The sequence below is a fragment of the Calypte anna genome, chromosome 13 (assembly GCF_003957555.1).
Source record: "Calypte anna isolate BGI_N300 chromosome 13, bCalAnn1_v1.p, whole genome shotgun sequence".
Lineage (NCBI taxonomy): Eukaryota > Metazoa > Chordata > Aves > Apodiformes > Trochilidae > Calypte > Calypte anna.
The window spans coordinates 15,547,858-15,571,055 of NC_044259.1; the positions used below are offsets into that span (position 1 = coordinate 15,547,858).

At 42.6% G+C, this 23,198-nt stretch overlaps 2 protein-coding genes across 3 annotated transcripts; both read left to right on the plus strand.

Annotated features, from left to right (window-relative positions):
* Window positions 1-665: 665 nt before the first annotated feature.
* VDAC1 (voltage dependent anion channel 1) lies at window positions 666-15,394 on the plus strand. The gene is made up of 9 exons (XM_030459039.1): window positions 666-780; window positions 7,078-7,147; window positions 7,257-7,306; window positions 8,113-8,265; window positions 8,356-8,408; window positions 9,743-9,970; window positions 12,999-13,149; window positions 13,524-13,581; window positions 14,414-15,394. The coding sequence occupies exons 2-9, from the start codon at window positions 7,081-7,083 to the stop codon at window positions 14,503-14,505; spliced, it is 852 nt and encodes a 283-aa protein (XP_030314899.1). The 5' UTR covers window positions 666-780; window positions 7,078-7,080; the 3' UTR covers window positions 14,506-15,394.
* Window positions 15,395-16,624: 1,230 nt separating this feature from the next.
* On the plus strand, window positions 16,625-22,959 carry C13H5orf15 (chromosome 13 C5orf15 homolog). Of its 2 annotated transcripts, none has more exons than XM_030459266.1 (3): window positions 16,625-16,764; window positions 19,279-19,901; window positions 21,632-22,959. In XM_030459266.1, exons 1-3 carry the CDS (start codon window positions 16,656-16,658, stop codon window positions 21,761-21,763), a joined length of 864 nt encoding a protein of 287 aa, XP_030315126.1. In that variant the 5' UTR covers window positions 16,625-16,655; the 3' UTR covers window positions 21,764-22,959. The 2 variants fall into 2 exon arrangements, with proteins under 2 accessions (XP_030315126.1, XP_030315128.1); XM_030459268.1 differs by having other exon boundaries at window positions 16,625-16,755.
* Window positions 22,960-23,198: the final 239 nt, after the last annotated feature.

A 23,198-nucleotide genomic window follows, 5' to 3' on the forward strand; every position in this document is an offset into this window, starting at 1 on the left:
CCTGGAGGCAGCACAGCTGCAGCTTCTGCTCCTCTCCGATACCAGAGCTCTCCTCGCCTGACCTCTCACTGGGACAATTTCATCCCAGACTCAGCCCTGGCTTCCCTGAAAGCCGCGAGTGCTGATTCCTGAGTCTGAGGAGGAATTATGGAAGATTTAAAGCTTCCTAATTCAATGCAGCATCCCTGCACGCTGTGGGCGGTCCCCACGTGGAGAGATTTCACGCATGGCTTTACCTGCTCAAAAACCCTCTCCCAAACTCTCCTCTCTCTTGGCTCAACAAGAACACCGGGAATTACAAAGAGATCGGGGAATTTTAGAATTAATTTTCATTTAAATGAAATTCTCAGTTAACTAATTCTAACCATAATGGGCAGTTTCCACCAGAGCTGGCACTGCCTGTACCCAGGTGCCCTGTGTCTCTCCAGGGGTGCTGTACCCGGTCCCGGTGGGATGGCGAGACCGGTGCGGTCCCGGTGCACCCCGGGGAGAATCGCCCGGGTCCGAAACCGCTCGTTCGTCCTTTGAGCCGCCCGGGAACCGCTGCCCTGGTCCCGAGGCAGGTCCCAGATCCCTCCCGAGGAGGGTTTTCGGGCAAGACCCGCCCCGCTGCCCGCCCCTTCCCTCCGCTCCCCGCCCGGCCCGGCCCCTCCGTCCCCGCCCGCCGTCACGCAGCCGCCGCCGAGCCCGGGGAGCGCCGGGCAGGGGCCACCGCCGCCGGAGGAGGCCGAGGCGGGAGAGGGGACGCGGGACGGGCTGAGGCCACCGCGGCGGGGAGAGGTAAGGAGCTGGGAGGGTCCTGGAGGGTGTGGCGGATTCCGGGCAGAGTCCCCGCGTCGCCCCCTCCGAGCCGCGGCGCCGGGGGGGGTCGGCGGCAGCCGGGCGGGGAGAGGCGGAGGGGGAGCCGGGAGAGATGGGGGGGTTCGGCAGCGATCGGGGGGGCTTTTATGTGTGTCACCCCCCCCATCCCTCCCTGTTCTTTCCCCCTCCCCTCTCGGGCTGGGAATAACTGTTTTATTACGTAACGCGGGGCCGTTACGAAAGGAGGGCTCGTGCTGGGGTGACAGTGACATCGGAGGTTGGTGGCAGCGGGGGCCGCCCCCCGCGATGCCATCGGCTGTGGCGGGGGAGGCCGAACCCGGCTCCATCCCGGCGCTGGCCCCGTGACGGGGATTTAAAGGTCAGGCGGCCCCGCAGGTGCGGGCAGGTTTCCCAGCAGACGCTGTCGCAAGCGGGAATCGGGTTTTTTACCCCGTTCCCGGGGAGCAAAGGTCGGAGGTGGCGGGTGGCACCTGCCCGGGTTTAGCCCCATTTGAACGCTGGCATCGCTTCCGCCTCCTTCATCCACGCCCCTTGGATGGTTTAATTTTATTTTATTGCAGGTTGGCAAGTTAATCCTGGCACGCACCAGAAGCCCCAAGCAGCCAAGCTGATGTATTTCATTTTATTCTGCTTATTCTCAAAACGTAGCTCTTTACACATAGGGGTAGTGGGGGGATAATGCCAGTTTTGAAATCCCAAGGACTTGGTTTTCCCCTCCTGACCAGCGTGCAGCTGTGCAGTGGTCTCATCACAGCCCTTTGCTGGGAACAAGTCTTGCTGGAGGCTGAAAGACTCATTCAGGCTTTGGGCATTTGTTTTTAAAAAAGAAAAGTAACAAAATTTTCTGCGAACAAAGTAGAGCTGACTCATCCTTACTGTCTCTGGGGAACATTTATAGGGATGCTCGTGGAAACACATCCCATCTCCTTACTCAGAGGGCCTGGTAAGGAGTGGAAGCACTTGGCAGTTTTCTTGGATGCTGTGGATGGTTGGATAATCCCTGGTCTGATGGAGTTTCAGCTATGAAATGTTGTCAGAATTCCTCCACAAAAGGGGAATGACTGCAGAAAAGTCATTCCAGAATAATCCCTCCCCTCAGCACACCCCATGGAAGGTTGATGCTGACCCACGGTCTGTACCTTTCCTTCCTGCCCACGTTTGGAGTGCCATGGGGGATGCAGCTGGGATGCATCTTGTGCATCTGCTGCAGGTAGAGCCAAAGGCACCCACTGGTTCTGTGCTTCTGTGTGAGGGGAGCAAGCTGTCAAATCGTGCTGGAAGACAAAATGTCGTTGTAATTACTCATCCCCATTGATCTGGGTGTTCCTGCTGCCTGCAACATGTCCCTTCTTGAGAACCCTGCTGGGGCCTGGGCCAGCCTTGCCCTTGCACTGCTCTGGTGGCACAGGGTGGGACAGGGGTGCTGCTCACCTCCTCTGCAGACACTTGGAAGAAAGAGATATTTAACCAGAATTTTTAATTTAACATACAGGGTCCGTGGGGCTTTGTTCTTCCCTTCAGGTTTTTGCAGTTTCCTCCAGGTGTGTTTAATTGATATGTTCCAGTTTAATAAGGGTTTTCTGCACAACCTTGTCATTCTTAATTTATACCCATGCAATTAAGAGGAGGGTCTTTCTTTAATTCCATAAATGTCAGTAGAGACTAAACCGTATTTACATCTGCTTTTAAGGCATTTATCTCCTCTGTGCTCCAGCATTTACTGCATAAACCAATACCTAAGAACTCAATCTGCTCCATCGTGTATGTAGTTCCAAAGCAAATCTCGGGTAGGAAGGCTGTGCTCCTGTGAGGATCAGAGGGTGGGCTTCCTAATACTTGTGTGAAAGAAACTGTGGACTCCAGAGTCTTAAATTTTGAGTTATAATGGTGCCTGGGTTATGGCTTGGGCACAGTAGCAAGTTGGGGCTAAAAAGTATTAAGTGTTGTGTCCCATAATTTACAAATCAATGTAGTGATGCTGTAGGCTTCTCTAAAGGCTTGGGGATGTGCCCAGTGGTGTTTGCCCTCAGTGGGACCACTCAGGTGTTCAGTTAGCTGGGTTTTTAACTCAGTCATGCTCCTGATCCTTACCTAGAGCAGGCTGTAGTCATGACCTGAATGGATTTGGAACCTGGGTCATAAAACCCAAACTGTGGAGCCAGCACTGTCCTTACCTGGCAGCCTGGGGTGTCAGGGTGGGATGTGGAGATCTGGGCCCTGTTCTACCTGAGAGAAAAAGCACCTTTCTTTGTGGTCTATTTATTGATACAACATATGTTGGCTGGGAGATGACACTGCACAGGCTGGGGGTCCAGAAAGGTCCTTAGAAGTTGCTTCATACCGAGGAATAATTTTTCCTCTAATGAAGGAGATAAACTCAAAACAAATTAATCACTTTGGGTTCATTTTTATCTTGAGGCAAGAGCCTGTTGTGTGCTTTTTTTCCTCATGTGGACAAACTGTACCTGACCTCACAACCCAGTGCTGTCTGTCCCTCCCAGCCCACACGCTGGTGGGACGTGTCCCCAGCAGCTGCCATGTGTCAGCTCTGCAGTTACCATCTTTTCAGGGGTACTCGTTGGGGAGACAGGAAGCTGAAATCATCAGAACTACCACTACCATCAAGAAATGGTACATGAGTTCAAATTTATTAGGAGAAAACTTGGCTAGAGTAAGTTTACATCCAGTCTTTTCATTTTCTTAGCCTTGGTAGACTCCCCTTCTCATGCTGGTAATTTCAGTCTTACCATGGGTTTTGTTCTTACCTTAAATTTTAGATTGCTTCTTCCCCTCATGTAAATGTCATGAAGTTGATGAGTCTGTGTAAGGGAAACTTTAGGCACATATGAAGAGTTACCAAGCAGAGATAAGTTTTCTTTTGGTTGCAGCCAGGCTTTACATTTGCCAGGGGCACCCTGGGGGTTTGCTGCCTGCTGGACTGATTTTGATTTAATTGCCCAGAATGGCATCATGGAGTGAAAACTGCCATCTGTGACACTGGAAAATGCTCAAATTCAGCCTGCTGGGAGGGCTTTGTCTGTAATGAACTCACACTGGGGTTGGCTTTTGGGTCCTGCAGCTCCCCAGAAAGGTTCCTGTTTTCTACCCCGGCAGTTATAAATCAGGTGTTCCTGGAGGTGATGATGCTCACAGCTCCTCAGTTCAGGTTTTCCTCAGTCACAAGTAAGGGTTTCCTACTTAAAATGAAAATATTTTCCAATTTAGAACTGCCCTGTGTGTGGGAGCTGAAGTTCACAGTCACTCGGAGCTGTGTGCACAGTTTGGATGAAGATAAAAGCAGTGACTGTGTTTCAGTTCTAATCTGAATTAACGTGCTGGGATCCCACTGGTGAAAAGCAAGGGCACTCGGCCACGGCCATTCCTTGATCCTTTAAGAGTTTGAATCCTTGCTAAGCATGCTTGTCTTACAACTGCACTCACACAGGATGTAATCAGTTCTGGTTTCCATCTGTTAAACAAGAGGATGCTGATTAGCCCGTGCAGAAAGACATAATTATTTTTGTTCTTGCTGACAAGGTTACCCACCTTGTACTGAGCTCGTAGTGTTCTCCACACTCGGCAATTGTAACCACCTTGCTCTGTGTGTGTTTGGTGATTTGCCTTACAACTGGCAGGGATTTGGGTGTCAATATTGACCCTTCATTATATTAGTTGCCCAAGGGGAGCTCTCACCATCTCCCACTGTCCTGTAGCCACCACCCAGGCTGCAGCACATCCCATGCAGAGATACCACATATATCAGTGGAAGCAAAACTGGGCTTTGTCAGCCTGGAGAAGGGAAGAACACAACTTTCAGAATCCCAACGAAAAGTAGACTGCATGCAGTTGTCAAGGAAGCATTTTGATTTTATGAGGTGACTCAAAGGAACTGCTGATAAAATATATCTGGTAGATTCCAAAGTGCAGCTGGCAGAGCAGTACATTACATGTCACAGCAATGCTGGTTTGGTTTTTCAGAGGTAGGGATTTTTAACAGCTTTAATTTTTGATGATGCTAAATGGAAATACCCATCAGAGGCTTCTGATGAGACTGGGCTGCTCTGCCAGGGATGAAGTGTTTCCTGAACACACACAGTCCTTGGATCTTCCAGCCATCTCCCAAGTGCTCTGGATTTAGAGTATGATCTGTAGGCAGATCATTGGACTCTGCTTCTAGTGACTCTAATGAAGAGCAGAGAAATTATTTCAAGAAATCTGTTAGTACTTGGTTTGGAGTGTTTTTTGTGAGTGGGATTTATGTTCGTTTTTTTTTTTTTTTGTCTTATTTGTTTATTCTCTTAAGGCTGGTTCTGTGTTTCTACAACCACATCTGATCAACTGTTAATATGGTTTCTCCTGTAGAGGGTGATGCTTTTAAAGATGAGATCTCAGCCTTCATGTTTGCACAGCTAATGAGGAGAGACATTTAGATCTGATGTAAGCAGCTGAAACTGCTTTGGAATATCTATTATTTAAGTGGTTTTTTTTTGTTTTTGTTTTTTTTTTTTTGTTTTTTTGGGGGGGTTTTTTTTTTGTTTGGTTTTTTTGTTTTTTTTTTTTGTGTGTGTGGGTTTTTTTTGTTTGTTTGTTTCTGGGTTTTTTTCTTCTAATTTAACTGCTTAGCTGCTTAGGTATTTGAGGCTGCAACTTATTTACTCAGCTCTCCCTGGGAAGAGATGGCAGGACTTGATGCATCCAAGTAGTCTCCACAACTGAAACTACACCGTAGTGTGCACCCTTGTATCCTACTTCATTTCTGCTCTGAGAAGACTGTTTGCTTTTACTTAGCCACCAGATCTGGTTTTGTTCCCTCCAGGACAGGGATTCTTCTTTTATGCAATAGCAACATCCTGCTTTAGCAGGTAACAACTTGTTGGCTGGAGTGCTGGAGGCACCGAAGGAGTGCTGAAGCTCCTGCTCTGGTAGCTGTGGGATGATGTGCTCAGCCAGAGGATGAGGAAGAGCACCCCTCCTGTTCTGAGCTGGTTTGTTTGTAGCTTAAAGGAATAGTTTTCTGCTGATGTTTGAATGGTCTGGAGTAAGGATTGAGAAGGCAATTTTTAAAGCATTTGCACGTTTGTGTAATAAAGTGCTTTGTTACTTTTGCATAACCAAAAAGTTTGAGAATATGGAATTTTAGTGCCCCACCTGGTATCGAGAGGAGCAGCTTTCTGAGTTATCTTCTTTTCTTTTTAAAATTTAAGAAATCAGATTGGTTGACTTTGCTTCCCTTGAACAAATGACTCTGCTGAGCTGGACAGTAGATTTGCATGGTTTGTTGCTCTCAGGATCCCGTTTTCTTTGTATAGGATGATGAGAGTTTTTTGGTGGCTGAGGAAATGGGATGCACCCATGTTCCCTGCAGGAGGCCACTGAACTAAGGATGGTCAGGACCTGCTGGAGTTGGGAAAGTGAGGACCTACATGGTACTCTGGGCATCAACCACACATGAGGGAGGAAGGGTCTCCATGCTGTTGGGTTGGTGCCTTGCTCCAGGTGTTGCAGAGAGCTCTGGTCTGCCTTTGGCTGCTGAGGCAGGGTTGTGGTTGCTCTCCTGGCTGCTTGGCTCCCAGTGGAGCATCCCTTCAGTCCTAAGTTTTCCCAGCAAGCTCAGGATGTTCCCAGTTAGCAGCTGCCACGTGTCAGCTCTGCAGTGCAGAGCACTTAATGTCTAAGGAGAAATCTTAACCCATTAGAGCAGTACCAAAGTAAAGGAAAACTGAAGATGAAGAATGGCCCTTTATTGATTTTTGCCAGCGTAAGTAATCTCCATTTGTTGCTGGGAATTAGGGGAGAGAGATGCTCCTGGTCAGATATCCTCACTGGGTGACTTGGGGCCTTTTCCATCACTGTGCACAGATCCAGTTCTTGAAACAGAAGAAATGTTTCCAAGAAATGGCTTTAAAATAGTAAGTCAGTCATTCTTGCAGTTGTGAGGATAAGAGAACAAGAGTTAGCTGTTTAGAAAGGCATAAATAGTTTCTTTTTTATATATACACACACACTTACACAGATGTTTGTTCAGCAACCTATTTCTCATACTCAGTGCCCAGTGCAGGGTAACTCCTGCTGAACAAAACCTAACCACACCTTTGCTCTAGCTGCTTTCTTCAGGATATATTTAATTTCTAGGTGATGGATAGAAAATAAAACTGCCTGAAATTTAGGGATTGAACTTAAGTGGCTTGTCACTTAAATTGATTAAATACACAAGTTTCTGAACACTGTAATTTCCTTTTTTTTTTTCCCATCTAGAAGATGGCTGTTCCACCTGCTTATGCTGATCTGGGCAAATCTGCCAGAGACATTTTCACCAAGGGATATGGTAAATAAAGCCAAAATAAGGCAATTCTAGAAGGAAGTTTTAAGAAATAAATCAGAAGTGGTTTTTAGATTGATATGTATATAATTTGTACTTTTTCTTTGCCTTCTAGGTTTTGGGTTAATAAAACTTGACTTGAAAACAAGATCTGAAAATGGACTGGTAAGTTTGGAAACACATTGAAATCCAAAACATTGCAATGTTCTTGTGTGTACTGTAAATTTCTTTTTCAAAGTAAATAAATAGCCCTCAGTCTCCCCTTATCATTTTAAAAGAGAATAATAGAGTTGCAAGTTACTTTGCATTTATAATTTTTGGATAATACATGAGACAGTGCACAAATTAGAGTGGGAGATGAACTGAAGGGAGCCTTTGCAACCCCAGGAATTACTTACTATAAAAATAAGGTTTTTTTGCTTTACTCTAAAATTTTGATATAACAATCATATTAATTGAGGCATGACCTGTGCTCAGAGGCTGGTTTCTAAGTGTGCTGCACGTTCCTCTTAGCAGTCACTGAACAAGCACAGGTCAAATTTAACTGTGCACTGGAATTGGTATTTAGAATATCTCTGTGGAGCATTTACAGACTTAACATGTTGATTTACAGATACACCTGCCACAGACTAGCACCTTCCTCTGTATTGTGCTGCTGGTAAAGGGTTACCCACATTCCTGTCCCATATCCATTCCCTTAACATGCAATGCTTTTGCTCCCTGACACTGATTTTTTTTTTTTTTGTGAGGCAAGAATGTGGTGATATTGCCCAGCAAATGTTTTTAGAGCTTCTGAAAAATCTGCAATGTTGAATATTCCAGATTATAATGAGAAATATGCTTCTGCCTTTAAGAATATTTATTCTTAAAGGAATAAATATTTATCTGCATGCAAACATATATATATATACCTACATTTGCATTCATATATATATTTATGTAATATATATATAATTGTTTCTTTTCCTTAGGAATTTACAAGCTCAGGTTCAGCAAACTCAGAAACGAGCAAAGTTAGTGGTAGTTTGGAAACAAAATACAAATGGGTGGAATATGGATTGATGTTCACAGAGAAGTGGAACACTGACAACACACTAGGCACTGAGATTACTCTGGAAGATAAGGTAATTTGGGGCTCAAAAGATGCAGTTTACATATGAACTTATGAAAATCTCTAATTATGAATCCAACCAGTGAATGTTTCTTCTGTTCAGCTTGCACGAGGCCTGAAGCTGACCTTTGACTCCTCCTTCTCTCCTAACACTGGGTAAGAAGTGAGTAAGCTTAAGTGACAAAAAAGGACATTTTTTAAATTTTAGTTTTCTAGAATCCCATCTTGCTGGTTTACTCCTCTAGTCCTAAAATATCAAGACAGTTAATAGCCAGTATATGATGAAACCATCTGCTTTGAATCTCTGTATTAGCAATCTCCTTTTCATCCTGAAATAACAGCAAGCAGACGTTTAAATACAGTAACATGAAAATTCCAGTAAGGATCAGTGTGGGAATGAATGGTTTTGTTTGCCTTCCTGCTGCTTCTATCTGAGCATGTCAGAGGATGAGCTACTCTCTGAATAAAAGCACTAAACAAGTCCTCTCTAATGCAAAGCTTAACAAGCTCCAGGAGCCAGTTGGCTCTAATAGGTCGACCCAGTAATTGGGCTCTTCTCCCAAGCTCAATTTATCATCTGAATTCTTGCTGGCTGCAGAGGTCCTTGGTGGTGGGTGAGTATTTCTGCCCTGGTGATTGGATGCTGCATTTTATGTGGGCCAGAGGGATTAAGCAGCAGCTGTAGGTTTAGATGTTGGTTTATTTTTTTTGCCCTCCCTCCCAGATTATCTTTCTGCTACTGAGTCAAAGTATTCTGCCTGTTGGCTTCCCAGGGGAGGTTTCACCTTGGCTGCTGGACTGTGTCCTGCCTTCTAAACTGCTTCCAGTCTCAATTTTACATTAACAAGAGATGTTTATTAACCAGAATAATTTCTACTCTCTGTTGATGATTATTTCTTAACTGCTAGGCTTCCTGAAGAAATAAAAATGGGTGAGAATGACCCTGTGGTTGTTTCTTAGGTACTTCACAGACACTTGTAGTATCTGGGTTGGTACAGTTGTTTTGTGGGAGAGCTGTTATTACTCTTGGAATAAATGGAGTGAGATTGAGTCCTGGTGTGACCTGGTTTAGGTTGAGCAGGATGCATCGTGTCCAAGTATGAGACACCTCTTCCCCTTTCCTTATTACTTAATGTCTGTGATGAGGCTTTCAACAGGGAAAGTTGTTTTCAGGAGTCCCTGGTGACATCAGTGGGAGAGGTGCTGCTGACTTTTGCAGACACTAATGGTGAATGCTTTGGGAACTCCTGCTCTTTATTTCTGGTTCAGCAGAACCCAAGAAATGCCAAAGTCTGAAATAATAGTAATGAAACAGAGAGCAATCTCTGCATGGGTCTGAAACAGCACCAGACCAGTTCTGGGGCACTGTTTCTGCTACCTGGAGTGGAAAGTTGATTTTAAATTTCATACTAACCTGAATTTTCTAGAAATATTTCAGTAAAATACTTGAAGAGTTGTTCAAAGAGACAAGATTTGTGTTTTCTGTTCAGGAAGAAGAGTGCTAAAGTGAAGTCAGGGTACAAAAGGGAACACTTCAACATGGGCTGTGACATGGATTTTGACATTGCTGGTCCTTCAATACGTGGAGCCCTGGTGGTTGGCTACGAGGGGTGGCTGGCAGGCTACCAAATGACTTTTGAGACAGCGAAGAACAGAGTAACCCAAAGCAATTTTGCTGTTGGCTACAAGACTGATGAATTCCAGCTTCATACTAATGTGTAAGTATTGGCAGAGGGGCATTAAAAAGGCATTTGAAAGGATTTTGCTGCTTACCAGAACAAGGAAAGGGATGGAGTTTCAGCAGTGGTGAAAGAGGAAATGGTGGATTTGAAATGATTTCTTCAATTAAGGTGACAAGCTGCATTTTTTTAGCTGTGGTAATGTTTCTTTGAATTCTGTGAGAATTCTGGAACTCGGTGAGCACTCAAGCATCAAGTGTCTTACCTTCCTAACAGATAAATATGACTAGAATCTATCAGTGGAATAATAAAACAGGTGTATTATAAGCATGTTCTGGATGGAAATTGAAATAAAAGCAGTGCCTTTCTTTTGCACATCTAAAAATAAAATTGGTGGTTGCATCAGGGGATGAAAGAATTTATAAGAGGATGAGAAAGCACAGGCAAAAGGGAATGAATGGAAGCTGTGGAGTGGGTTTGATTTAGTACTGGAAGGGGTATGGTATAAAAGTTCATAGTGTAACTCCTAATAATCTGTTTACACAAGCATTTGTCCTTTCTGAATGGAAAATTAGGGCCAAATTCCATGAAAACCTTAATTTCTCAGTCCTGTGTTCCTCTGGAAAAGCAATTTATGCCTTTGAGGAAGACAGTTTTTTAGGATTAGGCTATTCCTAATCCCCTCCTCTCTACCCCCCTTTCCCATTCCCTGGGTAATTAGATATTTTGCATGTGGCAGAGCTGTTCCCATTGGGAGCTGAACAACTGTGCTGCTCTCCTGGAGCTGCTGTTCAGAGGTTTTCTGTTGGGTTTCATGCTGTTTTGCAGGGCTCTGCTTTAGGAAGCTCCCACTGCCTTGCAGAACAATTGAACCTTCAGAGCCCAGACAGAATGGCTGAAGGATTGCCAAAGTACAGACATGTGGGCAGAAAACTTGTCCCAGAACAATGTGCTGGGTGTCCCCTCCACTCAGGAGTTAGGAGCTGGTCCTTCAAGCACAGTGACCTTCATCTGGGTTATACTGTTGCAGCTCAAAACCTGGTATTATTTGCCACGGCTATAAAATGCTGTCATTATTATTACTCTTAATTAAAGCAACAGCAGAAAATAACTTTAAAACAGTAGCAGGGGCCCAGATCTTTCTGGGCTGTTTCTTGGCTTGCTGAAGGTCTGTTTCTTAGGTTGCTGTTGTTGTATGTGGATAAAAAAACCACCTGAATTCAGGAGGATGCCTGGTCTGCTTATTTAATACTCATGCCAGGCAAAACCATGAATGTGTGATATGACTAGAAAGCTGATTTATAGGTGGTAATGCATTAGTTAGGTATTTGGCATGTTTCAGCTTTGAAACATGTCAGAATTTCTGTATAATCCCAGAAACAATTGTGTGGGGCACTCCCAGCACTCTTGCTGGGTGGTTCTATCAGACCAGTTCAGTGTTTAACAAGGACTCTGTGGCAGAGCTGATAATTTCACAAGGTGGGGCTTGAAGCATCATGTTTTATTCCTGGCCATTTCACAAACCAGCTGGGGCCTTCAGCAACAAGTGACTTCCCTTAATAGTACCTCTGTACATTCATTTTCATAGAGGAAAAAGGTTCTGTTTGGTTGGTTGTTTTTTTTTAATCTGCATCTGAAAACAGCATTGTTATTGCTGTTAGAATTAAAAGGAGGTTTGACTTTTTTATTCTTACTATTTTTTGATAATAACTAATGACTAAAGAGAGGTAGAGCTGGATGATTTGGGGTTTAAAATGTTACTTTCTTTATTTTTTAAGCATAGCTCAGACCCCCCCCCCCCCCATGTTGCAGGTCAAGACAGAGCTGTGTGGGAACCTTGCACAAAATCTGCCTGTATAACCAGCTCTTCTCAGACCTTTTTAATCCCTCCTTTTCTTGAGAGCCAAGCACATGCAGTTATATGTGAGCTTCAGTCTTATCTGAAGTAAGTATTGTAGTGTTTTTCTGGAAGAATTGCTCCAACAATTTGAAAGGCTGCTGCTATTGCTTGAACTTATAAATGGGCACATCCTGACTTTGCAACTGCTGTGATCTAGGGAGCATCAGGATGAAGGGGTAAAAGTAGAGAGAATCTAAATCTGCTCCTGTTTTTAATCACTAAAGGTTTGGTATATTGGATAACTGGAGCCAGATTACTTCATAGTTTTGAAATAATCAGAAGTCTTTTGCTTTCAGAGTCTCCCTACTTTGTGCAGTGTGTTTGTATCCTCCTAAGAAACTGAGTGAAAATGGATGCCTAGATGCTCACCAGTTTACAAGAATTGCAAAGCTTTCAGAAGTCTTTAGTTCTTGTTTTTATGACCTGCATGTTTTAACATTTTCCATTTTATTTACCACACTTCATTCCCTGTGTGACTGTGGTGTCCCCAGTAAGTGGGAGCTGTGGTAGTAGTAGTGGAAAGCTGTCATTCTCCAGCTCTTGGCCAGTGCTCTCTGCAAAGTAAAATTAGATTAATTTCAGTTTCTAGCAGAGAAATTTATAGTACAGATGTAGCAGAAGGACGAGTGCAAACAGGATTCATTTCCTGATAGACTTGGATGTTGAGTTGGCATCTTCACTGCTGCTGCAGTTTGCCTGTGCCTGGTAAAAGCATCCTGATGAGGCAGGATGAGTGCTCAGGCTCAGGGATTGGGCACTAGGGACACATATGGCTGGGAAAATAATTACTTCAGAGATATGCAGAGAAGAGTAAATCTCTTTACTACCAAGACTCCCATCTAGAGAGAAAGGGGAATTGGAAGCTGCCATCATTTGTCTGGTTTTGATAGTTTGTCATGGCTTTTTTTTTAGTTTCATGACTTGCTTGTTGAAATGTAGCAACCATCAATGAATTTAAGCATTTAAAAAGCAGCTTCATAACCAATCTGGCCCTAATGTCTCTATCTTAGCTACTAGAGGGCTGTTAAATGAGCTGTAAGTGAATGTTCTGCAAATATAGATCTTACTGGGAAAAAAAAACCAAACAAAAGACCAACAAAAAACCCCCAAAAAGATGATTGTTTTGTAGTGCAATTTAAATTTATTAAACTCATGCATTCCTTCCAGGAATGATGGAACAGAATTTGGAGGCTCCATTTACCAGAAGGTGAATGATAAACTGGAAACTGCTGTGAACCTTGCGTGGACAGCTGGAAATAGCAACACTCGCTTTGGAATAGCAGCCAAGTATCAGATTGACCCAGATGCCTCTTTTTCTGTGAGTGCTGTGCACGTACATTTATAAGCATCTAAAAATGGGCTCTTGTCACTGTGAAGCAAGCTAAACATCAGTAAAATATGGTTTTGGTGCTGTTCTGTGGTGCATAGCTGCAAGATAGATGTTGGGTTTGGTTTTGGCAGCAGGAGAGGATGACTATTGCATTTTCCTTGAAAGTGACACAGAATGTTTTATCCTGTTTTGATTTTAGTTTTGAGAGGAAATTAACTAGATTTTTGTGTCTGTTTTGTGTCTTGTTTTTGTGTCTGTTTTGTAATCTTTACCTGCTTAAAAGGTGTTACTTGATTTCTGAGCTGGGAGGACTTGTAAGAAAGATTCTAAATTAATTCCATATGGTGTTTTTCCCCTTTAAGGCTAAAGTGAACAACTCCAGTCTGATTGGATTAGGATACACTCAGACTTTAAAGCCAGGTGAGTCTCTAGAAGAAATTCAGACATCAGTAAGTGGTATTTTAGACTGGAAATATCCAAGACTTTTTTTGTGACAAAATGTGGATGGTTTTGAAACTTTGCTGTTCTGCTTAGGAAGTCAGTGATGAACTTTTCCAGGCACTGCTTTGTTAATTTTGGATTGTTACTGCAAGCAGGATTGTTAGAGATGACCATCCACTAACCAGTCAAATACTCTTTTATGTTGATGCAAAGCATATCTACAGTAAGGTGTTTTATAGATAAATAAATGCAGTTATAGTACTTCCAGAGGCTTCCTGTTACTGAGTTTATTTTGCTTGACAATGTGACTTTCTCAAGGTTTCCTAGTCCAGGAACAGGACAGTCTTATTGCTGCAAAATTGGTTTTAATGTAGTTTAATAAATCTGCTGCCAGAATACCAAGTAGATTGACAAGAGATACTACAGCAGACAGGGCTTAGGCCTGTTCATACCTAGATTGTAAAGTGGTTTAGAAAGGTGGGTATGTATCAAGGTCCCCATTTTTCATAATACTTGGCTCTAAAATTAGATTAATCAGCAGACCAGCAGCAGTGAACTGACACAGCTTTAATTACTTGGAGTGATTAAAATGGGAATCTTTCATTATGGTTTATTATAACTTTCATAATTCAGAGAGATTTCATGTCTGCAAATTGTCTTAAAATGCCCAGTCCTTACAAGGTTAGCCACCAAATGACATTAACCTTCCTGCCCAGTAAATTAGAGCAGCAACACAGGCTGCTGAAGTTAAAAACATTTACTGAAGTTAAAGCTCATTTTAACTCTTCTCTCACTTTTCTCTGTTTCACAGGTATCAAACTGACGTTGTCAGCTTTGTTGGATGGCAAGAATGTCAATGCAGGTGGCCACAAACTTGGTCTAGGATTGGAATTTGAAGCATAAGGAGTGATTCTGCAGTCACTAATTTGAAAATACAGCATAGCTACCTTCAGAATATAGTGTACCTTTCAATGTTTTATGTCTGGGATGCGAGTATTGCTAAGTGTCAGTCCTGCTAGTCCTGGTTAAAGACAGCTAAGCTTTAAAAATGATGTTGTTAAAGAAAAGGAGACAAAAGCATTAAAAAAAAAATCCTAATTCTAGCCTTTTTTTGGAATGTTAGTTACCATCACATCTGTCAGCTGCCAGTGATAGGAAACAGGAAAGTATTGATGACTTTTCTTGGCTGCACAAGGGATATGTTAATGTGGTATAAAAACTGTGACTTGAAGCTTTGCAGACCACTTTATCATACTGTGAATTCTGTAAGCAAAATGTACCGACACTTGAGGTTTCAGTTCACAACGGAATGTGCGAACTTGTCTGAAAAAGGGATTTAAAAAATATTTTTTTTTTTAGATAGGCGTTTTATGAATGGTTTGTCTTATTTGGTTATCTTACACCTACAGCTGTCTCCAGAATGCTTTAGGTTGTTCACCTTCTGTAAGTCTTGTAAGGAATAAGTCTTGTAAACCTTCTGTAAGGAGGTTTGATGTGACTCAGCCAATACTACCTGTCCTGTGTTGTGGTTCCTTTCCCTTGCACTGACTGGGAAGCTTGTCAGACAGGGCCATAATCAGGGAAGAGTCTTTGTGACTGCAATCACACAGTTGCATCACTGAATTTAAAATGGACTTTTGTTTTATTACCACTTTTTTTTAGCAACTTAAATGGGTACATTTTTAGAGAGTCTTCCATTTTGTGTGGAACTAGACCCCAAAATGCTGTACTTGACACTACTAAAAATGAATTAAAAACCCAAACCCAACTTGAATAAAATATTGAAATGTCACCTTGTATTTTGTCTTTATGTTAAGAAAATAATGTCAGATTAATTCTTTGCTTCAGAAGCAGAATGACAACATCTTAGTGTGTATTTTGTACCACACAAACCAGTAATACTTAGGAGATTTAAGTTGCAGCCCTGGCCATGTTCTTGGTTCTTGCCAGGCTCTGACAGCTGCACATATGGGTGTGTTTAGCTCATGGAAAAAACAAAATAACTTGTTTATCTTTCCCTGCAGAATTCACTAAGTTGAACTGATTTTCTCTAAAGCTTCAGTGGCTTTTCATTAAAACTGGCTATTTTTTGGTCCACCTCAGCCACAGCCGGCAGAATTGTGCAATGCCGGCTGTCTTCCTTCTTGTCACAAAATATTCTGGAGTATTTCCCAGTCTGTTTTATCTCAAATATTTAATTTAACACTCCTGGGGGAAGTAGTTCTCATCCAGATTTTACCAGTCCAAACAAATTACATGCAACCAGCTCACAGGAACTTGGCAGATGCTCAGGATGAGTTTTGTTGCCTTACTCATGGCTTGTCCTTGGTGTCCCCATCAACCTTTGGGTTGCTTTGTGGTTTTCTCACACTTGAGGTATCTGTGTTTTGAAATGTGAGAGAATGGGAAAGAATATTTTTCACAAATCTATCAAATTGGGCAAAAACTATTCACAATTGCTACGGCACAAAAACCACTCAGGTACTGGTCTAATACCTAATGGCATGAAAGAAAGAAAATCTTCCAGACCAAGAAGAAAAATTATCTGAAGGAAGAAGTAAAACTCTGTCCAGAGGAAGAATGAAAAACCTGGTTTTGGTCAGATTATTTTTAAATCTGCCTTTTATCTCGGGCCCTGGCAGCACTGATGCACCCATCGTGTGGCCTCAAGTTGCAGCATGGGAGGTTTAGTTTGGATATTACAACCAATTTCCTCACAGAAAGGGTTCTTAGGTCCTGGAACGAGTTACTCAGGGAATCAGCAGTCCCCGTCCCTGGGAGAGATTTACAAGCCGTGGAGGTGTGGTGCTGAGGGACGCGATTTAGCGGGTGTAGCCTCGGTAACGCTGGGTTAACGATTAAAACTCTTAAAACTCTTTGTTTCCACCCAGGAAGGTGCCCAGCCCCGCTCTCCCCTCATCCCTCCCGCTCCGCCGCCATTTCCCTCCTCCCTCCCCCTCGTCTCCCCGTCCCTGTCCCCTCCCGCGCAGGCCCCGGGCGCGCGCCGTGGGGCGGGGCCACCGCCACGTCCGTCCGTGGGGGTGCCGGGGAAGATGGCGGCCGCCGGTGAGGGGAGCGTCCCGGCCCGCCGCGCTTTCTGCCTCCTCCTGCTCTTCGGCGGGGCCCTGGCAGCCCGCGGAGAGGACCGCGGCGGTGAGCACGGTGAGAGAAGAGCCGGGAGACGGCGGTGGGATGGACGCAAGGGGCCGGAGGGGGGTGGGGGCTGCGGGCGCGGCGCCTCTACCCCGGCGGGCTTTGAGCAGCCTCGTCCGGGCCTAAAGGTCTCTGAGGCGGCCGGGATTTCTTGTGAATTGTTCTAGTTGGGTGCCTGGTTTTCGGCTCTAAAAACTCAGCTTATGTTACTCTGCACGTTTCTAGTTGAGTCGGTTTTCTTTTCTCCCACTTCAGCCTCGAGCTGTAACATGATAGGGAATACATATTTCAAGTTCCTCTTTGTTTTAGATGGAGTCGGGCAGTGGGAAGTGAGGAGAAAGGGAGTTCTTGAAGGAAATGAAAGAGCTGTTCTGAGCTCCTTTCTGGGGGGTCAGGACATGCCAGCGAGCTCTGCTGTGCTCCTCACTGCTCTGATATGGGGGCTGGGATGGGGGAGGAGGTTCAGGAGGTGAGAGAGGAACCTGTGAGAAATCAAGAGCTTTCAAAATCAGAAATCAAACCCAAGAGCTTCCAAAATAAAAAAAAAATCAAACCCAAGAGCTTCAAATATCACGGCGCAATTTGCTGTATAAAAAGTAAGCTTTTCCCGAAGTGAACTCTAACCCTGCTAGTTGATTTTATGCACAGTGTTTACTAAGAAGGGCTGGGCTGGATAGTTCAGTCACAGTGGCTGAACATGAAGATCTATTTCTGAAGCTGAGGCATCTCAGGAGTCCGGGCACTGCATCTGACATCATCCGACAGTGTTGTGTAACTGCAAACACTGCTACCACCGTTTATAATGCCACATAGTGTTGGGTAAATATCATAAATGAATTGTGGTGGAATTACTGAACTTGCTGATCCTATTAAAACAACCAATAACTTATTTTAGAAGTAAAAAGAAATTATTCTTTCTCACTCTGAAGCTGAAGCTTTGGGTGGTGGGAACTCCTTGCTTGTATGCAAGTACATATATCCTTTAAAACTTCATTCTGTTTGATCAGGGTAGCAGTAAGGTCTTCCTGCCTCTTAGAACATGCCAATTAGCTGTAAATATAAAATTATTTTGCAGCATATCTATCTTCATGCACATATTTCTCTCCATATATGCAGTTAGCTGGCTTGACTCCAGAGGGGAGTAAATTCTTACACACTAAACTTGTTCTATACTAGACAAGTCAATGTTGATATGATAATTCAAACTAGTCATTTCTTCAGCAAGAAGTGTGATAAATGTAAAGCAGTTGATTTCAAACTTTCTAGCAAAGAGTCTCCATAATGTCTGGTTCATGTGGGATTTGTTGAGTCTTCTCTCTTTTACAGTTGCTTAAAGAGTAACTCATGCTGGAAAAGCATAGCAAGTGAAGAAGGAAAAGTCTGTTGTAACTGAGCCTCTGTAAATGCATGTTTCATGAATAACATGATTCAGTGACCTCTGGATAATATTTTACTTATGAGTAATTTGGCACAAGCAGTTGGTTGAATGCTTCCTTTCTAGACTCTGTAACTTTCCAGTGAACCAGGGAGCTTAAATGAAAGTAATGTTACTTTTGAAAATTAAAAAATGGAACAGTAGTTTGGAGTACCAAAATACAAGGCAAGTATGGTTCCACTGTTTAAGTTATGTTGTGCACTGAAAGTCTAAAATGTGTTTTTAATTTTTAAGGTGCTTCCTGGTTTGAATCTGAAAGTGATGTGCTCTAAACATGAGTAGTTCTCTCTTTGCTATTTTTTTTAGGATTAAAAAAACATTGGCTATTTATAAACTCCCTCTGTTCCCTTATTAACTTCCCTTTGCCTAGAGAAAAGTGTGATGGCTCTTGCATGAGGTTTTCATGCTCACCTTGTTTGTCACATACTCCTAGTGCCTTTTCTTCAACTTTGTATTTTAACCTGTGGCTCAATAATTTCATTTGAATTTAACATAAGGCTGGAAATCTTTTTCTATTTCTACAAATTCAATGGAAGTGTCTGGGAGGAGATGTTAGGACCTCCTGTCCTGACTGAAGGAGACATCACAGCTTGTTCCCATTTTTCTGCCAGCAGAATACACAATGGTGAAAGATTAAAAACTTTTCTGCTGCAGGGAAAGCTTTACTGAGAACTTCTTCCTCTGTAGTACTCAGAAGATCCTGTGGGAGAGAGTTTGCTGCTGTAGAAAATAGCAATCACGTGTGATTCTACAAGAGGAGAGGACATGGCTCCCAAGTTCCAAGGCTGGAAAATATGTAGGCTGAGTTTTTCAGGCACACTTTGGCAAAGCTAATGAAGTAAGCATGTGCTTCCAGTCCTACATTCCTGTCTCACTCCAGAGTTCTCTTTTGAAGTTGCTCAAGTGCAGGAGTGTGTTTTTCTGTACATGAATTTTAAAATGTCTGCAGTCTGATTTATACCTTGGTCATCGTAAGATTTCTTGTCTATAAAATAAATACCTTGCAATCATTTTCTTGTATAGCTGAAGCACCACAAGATAAGGTAGTGCCTTTTGTTAATATTGCCTGTTTTTCACCCTTTTCTCAGAATCTCTGGAAGTGGAGGTGCTGCAAAGAAATATTTCTTCTAGAAGTGAGAATGAAACACTAAACAGATTCCAAAATTTGACAGGTGACTTGCAGAGTGTAACCCAAACAAAAAATGATGCAAGCCCAACAGAAAAAGAGGCATTGCCAACAACTAAAACCAAACTGATCACACTAAAACCATCTCCAGCAAAAGGGGATTTGCCTCCAGGTGAGCTCTCTCATGCAGTGACTGCTAGTCCTGTATCTCAAACGGATGTTGATGCTTCTGAAGACACTAAAATTGAGGAAGAAGATCTTCTGACAGATTTGAAAGACACACTAAGTAGTTCACCACCCCTCTTAAAAGAAACTCTGGAGTCAGATGGAGGAGATGACTATGTTCCTTATGAAATGACATCAAATTCCAGATACAACCCTGACCTTCTAGAGATGCCAGAAGATGATGACTCTGATGCCATTAGTAATTACAACGAGGAGGTCAAGACCCTTAGTGAGAAGATAAAAGATGTTTCTGTCACAGGGCTGGAAGAAGATGAAGAAGACAGCCACTTCTTTTTCCATCTGGTGGTGGTTGCCTTCTTAGTTGCTGTTGTTTATGTCACCTATCACAATAAGAGGAAGGTAAGTGGGCTCTGGAAGGTGGAGAGGAACAGCTTTAGTATTTCAAATGCAGTTGCATTGCTTGTAAAGCTTTTTTAATAAGAGGAGAATGAAAACTTTGACCTCTTTGTCTTCTTGTGATAGTGAGGTGCAGATTGTTCCTGTCGTTTTTATCCGTGCTGTGAACGTGAACCCAAATTAAACATTTTAGATAAGAAAATAAATTAATTGCTTGCATCAGTTCAGTTATAGGCACTGCCAGTTTACAGCTTAAGTTCTATAAATGAGACCTAAGCCAAGTTGAGTGAAGGTGGTTGATTAATTTCATTTCCACCCAGGATTATAAACAGTAGATTAAGGAACCAGAGCCAGCAGAGATGCATGCACAGATCTGCAATTAAATCATAAGTTAGCTTTCAGGTATGCAGAAAATGTAGTGCTCATCCTTGAAGTGTACTCTTTTGGTTGAGGATTTGGGGCACTCCAAAAAGAATAAAGCTAAAAAAAACCTCCAGAACTTCTGCCTTACAGTGCAATGGCATATCAGGAATGTGAATTGCCAAGTCTGCATGGGAAAGAAATATTGGAGTCTCTTGTGAGACTCTTTGTGTTGCATTTGAAAATTTAAACTTGAGGAAAGTTTTAATAGGTGATAAAAATGCCTTGTCTTTGGTATGTATTGGAGATAATCTTTGTATCATTTGGGTATTTGAAAAGCTGTTTATGCTACTTTTTAGCACTTAGGAATGATTTTGAGGACAGAAAATACACTAGTGCTGTAAGTACCTAGATAGTGACATGTATCTGTGTGAGACAACAGCCAAATTGGTCTAGGGTCTCCTTTTTCTTCCCCTGTGCCCACTTACATTGTCTCATTTCTCCTTTTACCAGCATGGTTGTCCTGTCTAGTAAAGTGGATTTTTAGATGAAGCTGGTAAGAAACAAAGCTAAATAGGGTGAAGATAATAGACATTTAAAAGTCTGATCACTTGAGTGCCTGATTTATCATATCTCTTTTTTAACTGCTCTGCTGATACTGCTGAAGGGGCAGTGAGCTGTAATGCAGGAACAGTTTATCAAATTACACCATTCTGCTTCTGCTGCCTTTGCTTCAGCACCAGTAATACAATTATATTTAGACAAGGGTGAAATGCCAGAATAGCTAAGATGAATCAACTAACAAAATGTCACCCTCTGGGGATAGTTTAAGAGTCTGCATATGCAATACAGCTGAAACTACACAAATTCTGAAAGAGTTACTGGTTGAATGTTGGTTTTGCCAAACTGCAGCTGAGTGGCTTGATGGCAGGGACAGTCTGGAGATGGCTGACCACTCGTGCTGTGTTTCATAGCCACAGTAACCCCACTGCCCAGGTGGGACTGAGGGGCAGAACTGTGACATCAGTAGAACTGTTGGCAACTCTCAGCAAGACAAGAGGGCACGGCCTCAAGTTGTGCCAGGGGAGGTTTAGGTTGGAGATTAGAAAGAATTTCTTTAGGGAGAGGGTGATCAGGCATTGGAATGGGCTGCCCAGGGAAGGGGTGGATTCTCCGTCCCTGGAGATATTTAAAAAGAGCCTGGATGTGGCACTCAGTGCCATGGGCTGGGAACTGCAGTGGGAGTGGATCAAGGGTTGGACTTGATGATCTCTGAGGTCCCTTCCAACCCAGCCCATTCTATGATTCTATGATCTGTCACAACCAACACATTTCTCTATAGCATCATCTCACCTGGCTGCTTTTTCTTCCAGATCTTCTTACTGGTGCAGAGCCGCAGGTGGAGGGATGGGTTGTGCTCTAGGACAGTGGAATATCATCGCTTAGATCAGAATGTTCATGAGGCAATGCCCTCCCTGAAAATCACCAATGATTATGTCTTCTGAAAGCACTGTGACTGGAGTTTGCTGAACTTACCACTCTTCACCTGCCTAGTCATGTATTGAGATTCAGGTATCCTAAATAGGCTGCTTGTACTGGAATGAGATGTGCTCTCTTGGACCTGGATGTTTTGGAGATGAAATCTCATGCAAGATCAAGGGCATGAAACATCTGTTTGTTACTTTGGTCACGTTTTACATCAACTCTGAAGATGCAGAGTTTAACAGTTAGTGCTTTTTCCATTCATTAAGCATCAGCCCTCCTGTCTGGTGCAGTCTTAATAGCAGCAATACAAGAAATAAGCATAAAATATCTTAGGTCTAATAAGTGAATGACTTCAGCATCACTAAATCAAATTAATAATCTCTTTGCTAATCACTTATATGCCTCATAAATCTCACTGTATTGCAAACTTAAAATAGAAATCCTGTTTTTCTATGCTTAAATCCTGATGCTGCAAATCCTTCATCTTGTTTTTTATCCATTCTGTTTTCTTGTTCCATAACTGGGTCCCATTGTAGCTAGCATGGCAATTCCATAATTTCAGGATGTGTTAAAGCAGTAAAGAATTTAAAAATAATTACAAAGAAGTTATGTAGCATATATTTCTTTGAAATATTCAAGATCTGTGTGAAGGTGTGCAGCTTCTTGACTCTCCAGTTTTTTTCTCTAATGGTATTTCTGACCATTTAATTATCTTTGTAATTAATGAATGGAAAATAAGCCTTGTTGCATCATCTTACTGAAATACAGAGAGCTGACAGGCTTTCAGTGCATTGAAGCTTTCTGTTGAATTTTAAAATGGTTGGGAAACAGTTCTGTGGTTTGCTGTTACAGATGGGAGAAGCCTGAGAATGCAAGAATAATTAATTGTGTTGTTATCCTGACCAGGTAACAGGCAGATGAAGGTAATGGTGTCTGAGGCTGCCCAAGTGTGGGCAGCACACTCTGATTTTTGACAAACATTTAAGCATTAGTGTAAATCAAGTTACTGGTACAGTAGTTTTGGTTTGGTTTGGTTTTTTTTACCTTGTATTTTGTACTTTCATTATTTATGTTTTCATGAGTTGTAAAATATAAAAGCTTTAGTTTTCTGTACATTCTGTTTGTGATTTAGCTTTCAAACTGATAAATATGTAAATAATGGTGGATCAGAAGCCCATAATTGATGACTTGGCATTCAAGTAGTTCTGTAACTTTTGGAAAAAAAGCAGCTTTACAGCTGTTGGCATGAGGAGTCTGAAGGCATGATACTATCTTAATGAATGAAGTGCTAAAAATTCTAAATCCTACTGTTTAATCAGCTCTTTTCATCACCACAAGAAGTAAAGCACAAACAAAACATCCCAGAACTATTTTCTTGCAGCAGTTTTTATTGTATTTGGACTTGTATCACTTAATATTTTGAATAAGGTTTTTAAAATAAAAAACAATTACAAG

Coding starts and splice junctions, on each gene's coding strand:
- C13H5orf15 (XM_030459266.1), top strand. CDS start 16,656: ATGGCGGCCGCCGGTGAGGGGAGCGTCCCGGCCCGCCGCGCTTTCTGC. Junction 16,765..19,278: donor GGACCGCGGCGGTGAGCACG/GTGAGAGAAGAG, acceptor CCCTTTTCTCAG/AATCTCTGGAAGTGGAGGTG. Junction 19,902..21,631: donor CCTATCACAATAAGAGGAAG/GTAAGTGGGCTC, acceptor TTTTTCTTCCAG/ATCTTCTTACTGGTGCAGAG.
- VDAC1 (XM_030459039.1), top strand. CDS start 7,081: ATGGCTGTTCCACCTGCTTATGCTGATCTGGGCAAATCTGCCAGAGAC. Junction 7,148..7,256: donor CATTTTCACCAAGGGATATG/GTAAATAAAGCC, acceptor TTTGCCTTCTAG/GTTTTGGGTTAATAAAACTT. Junction 8,409..9,742: donor TCCTTCTCTCCTAACACTGG/GTAAGAAGTGAG, acceptor TTTTCTGTTCAG/GAAGAAGAGTGCTAAAGTGA.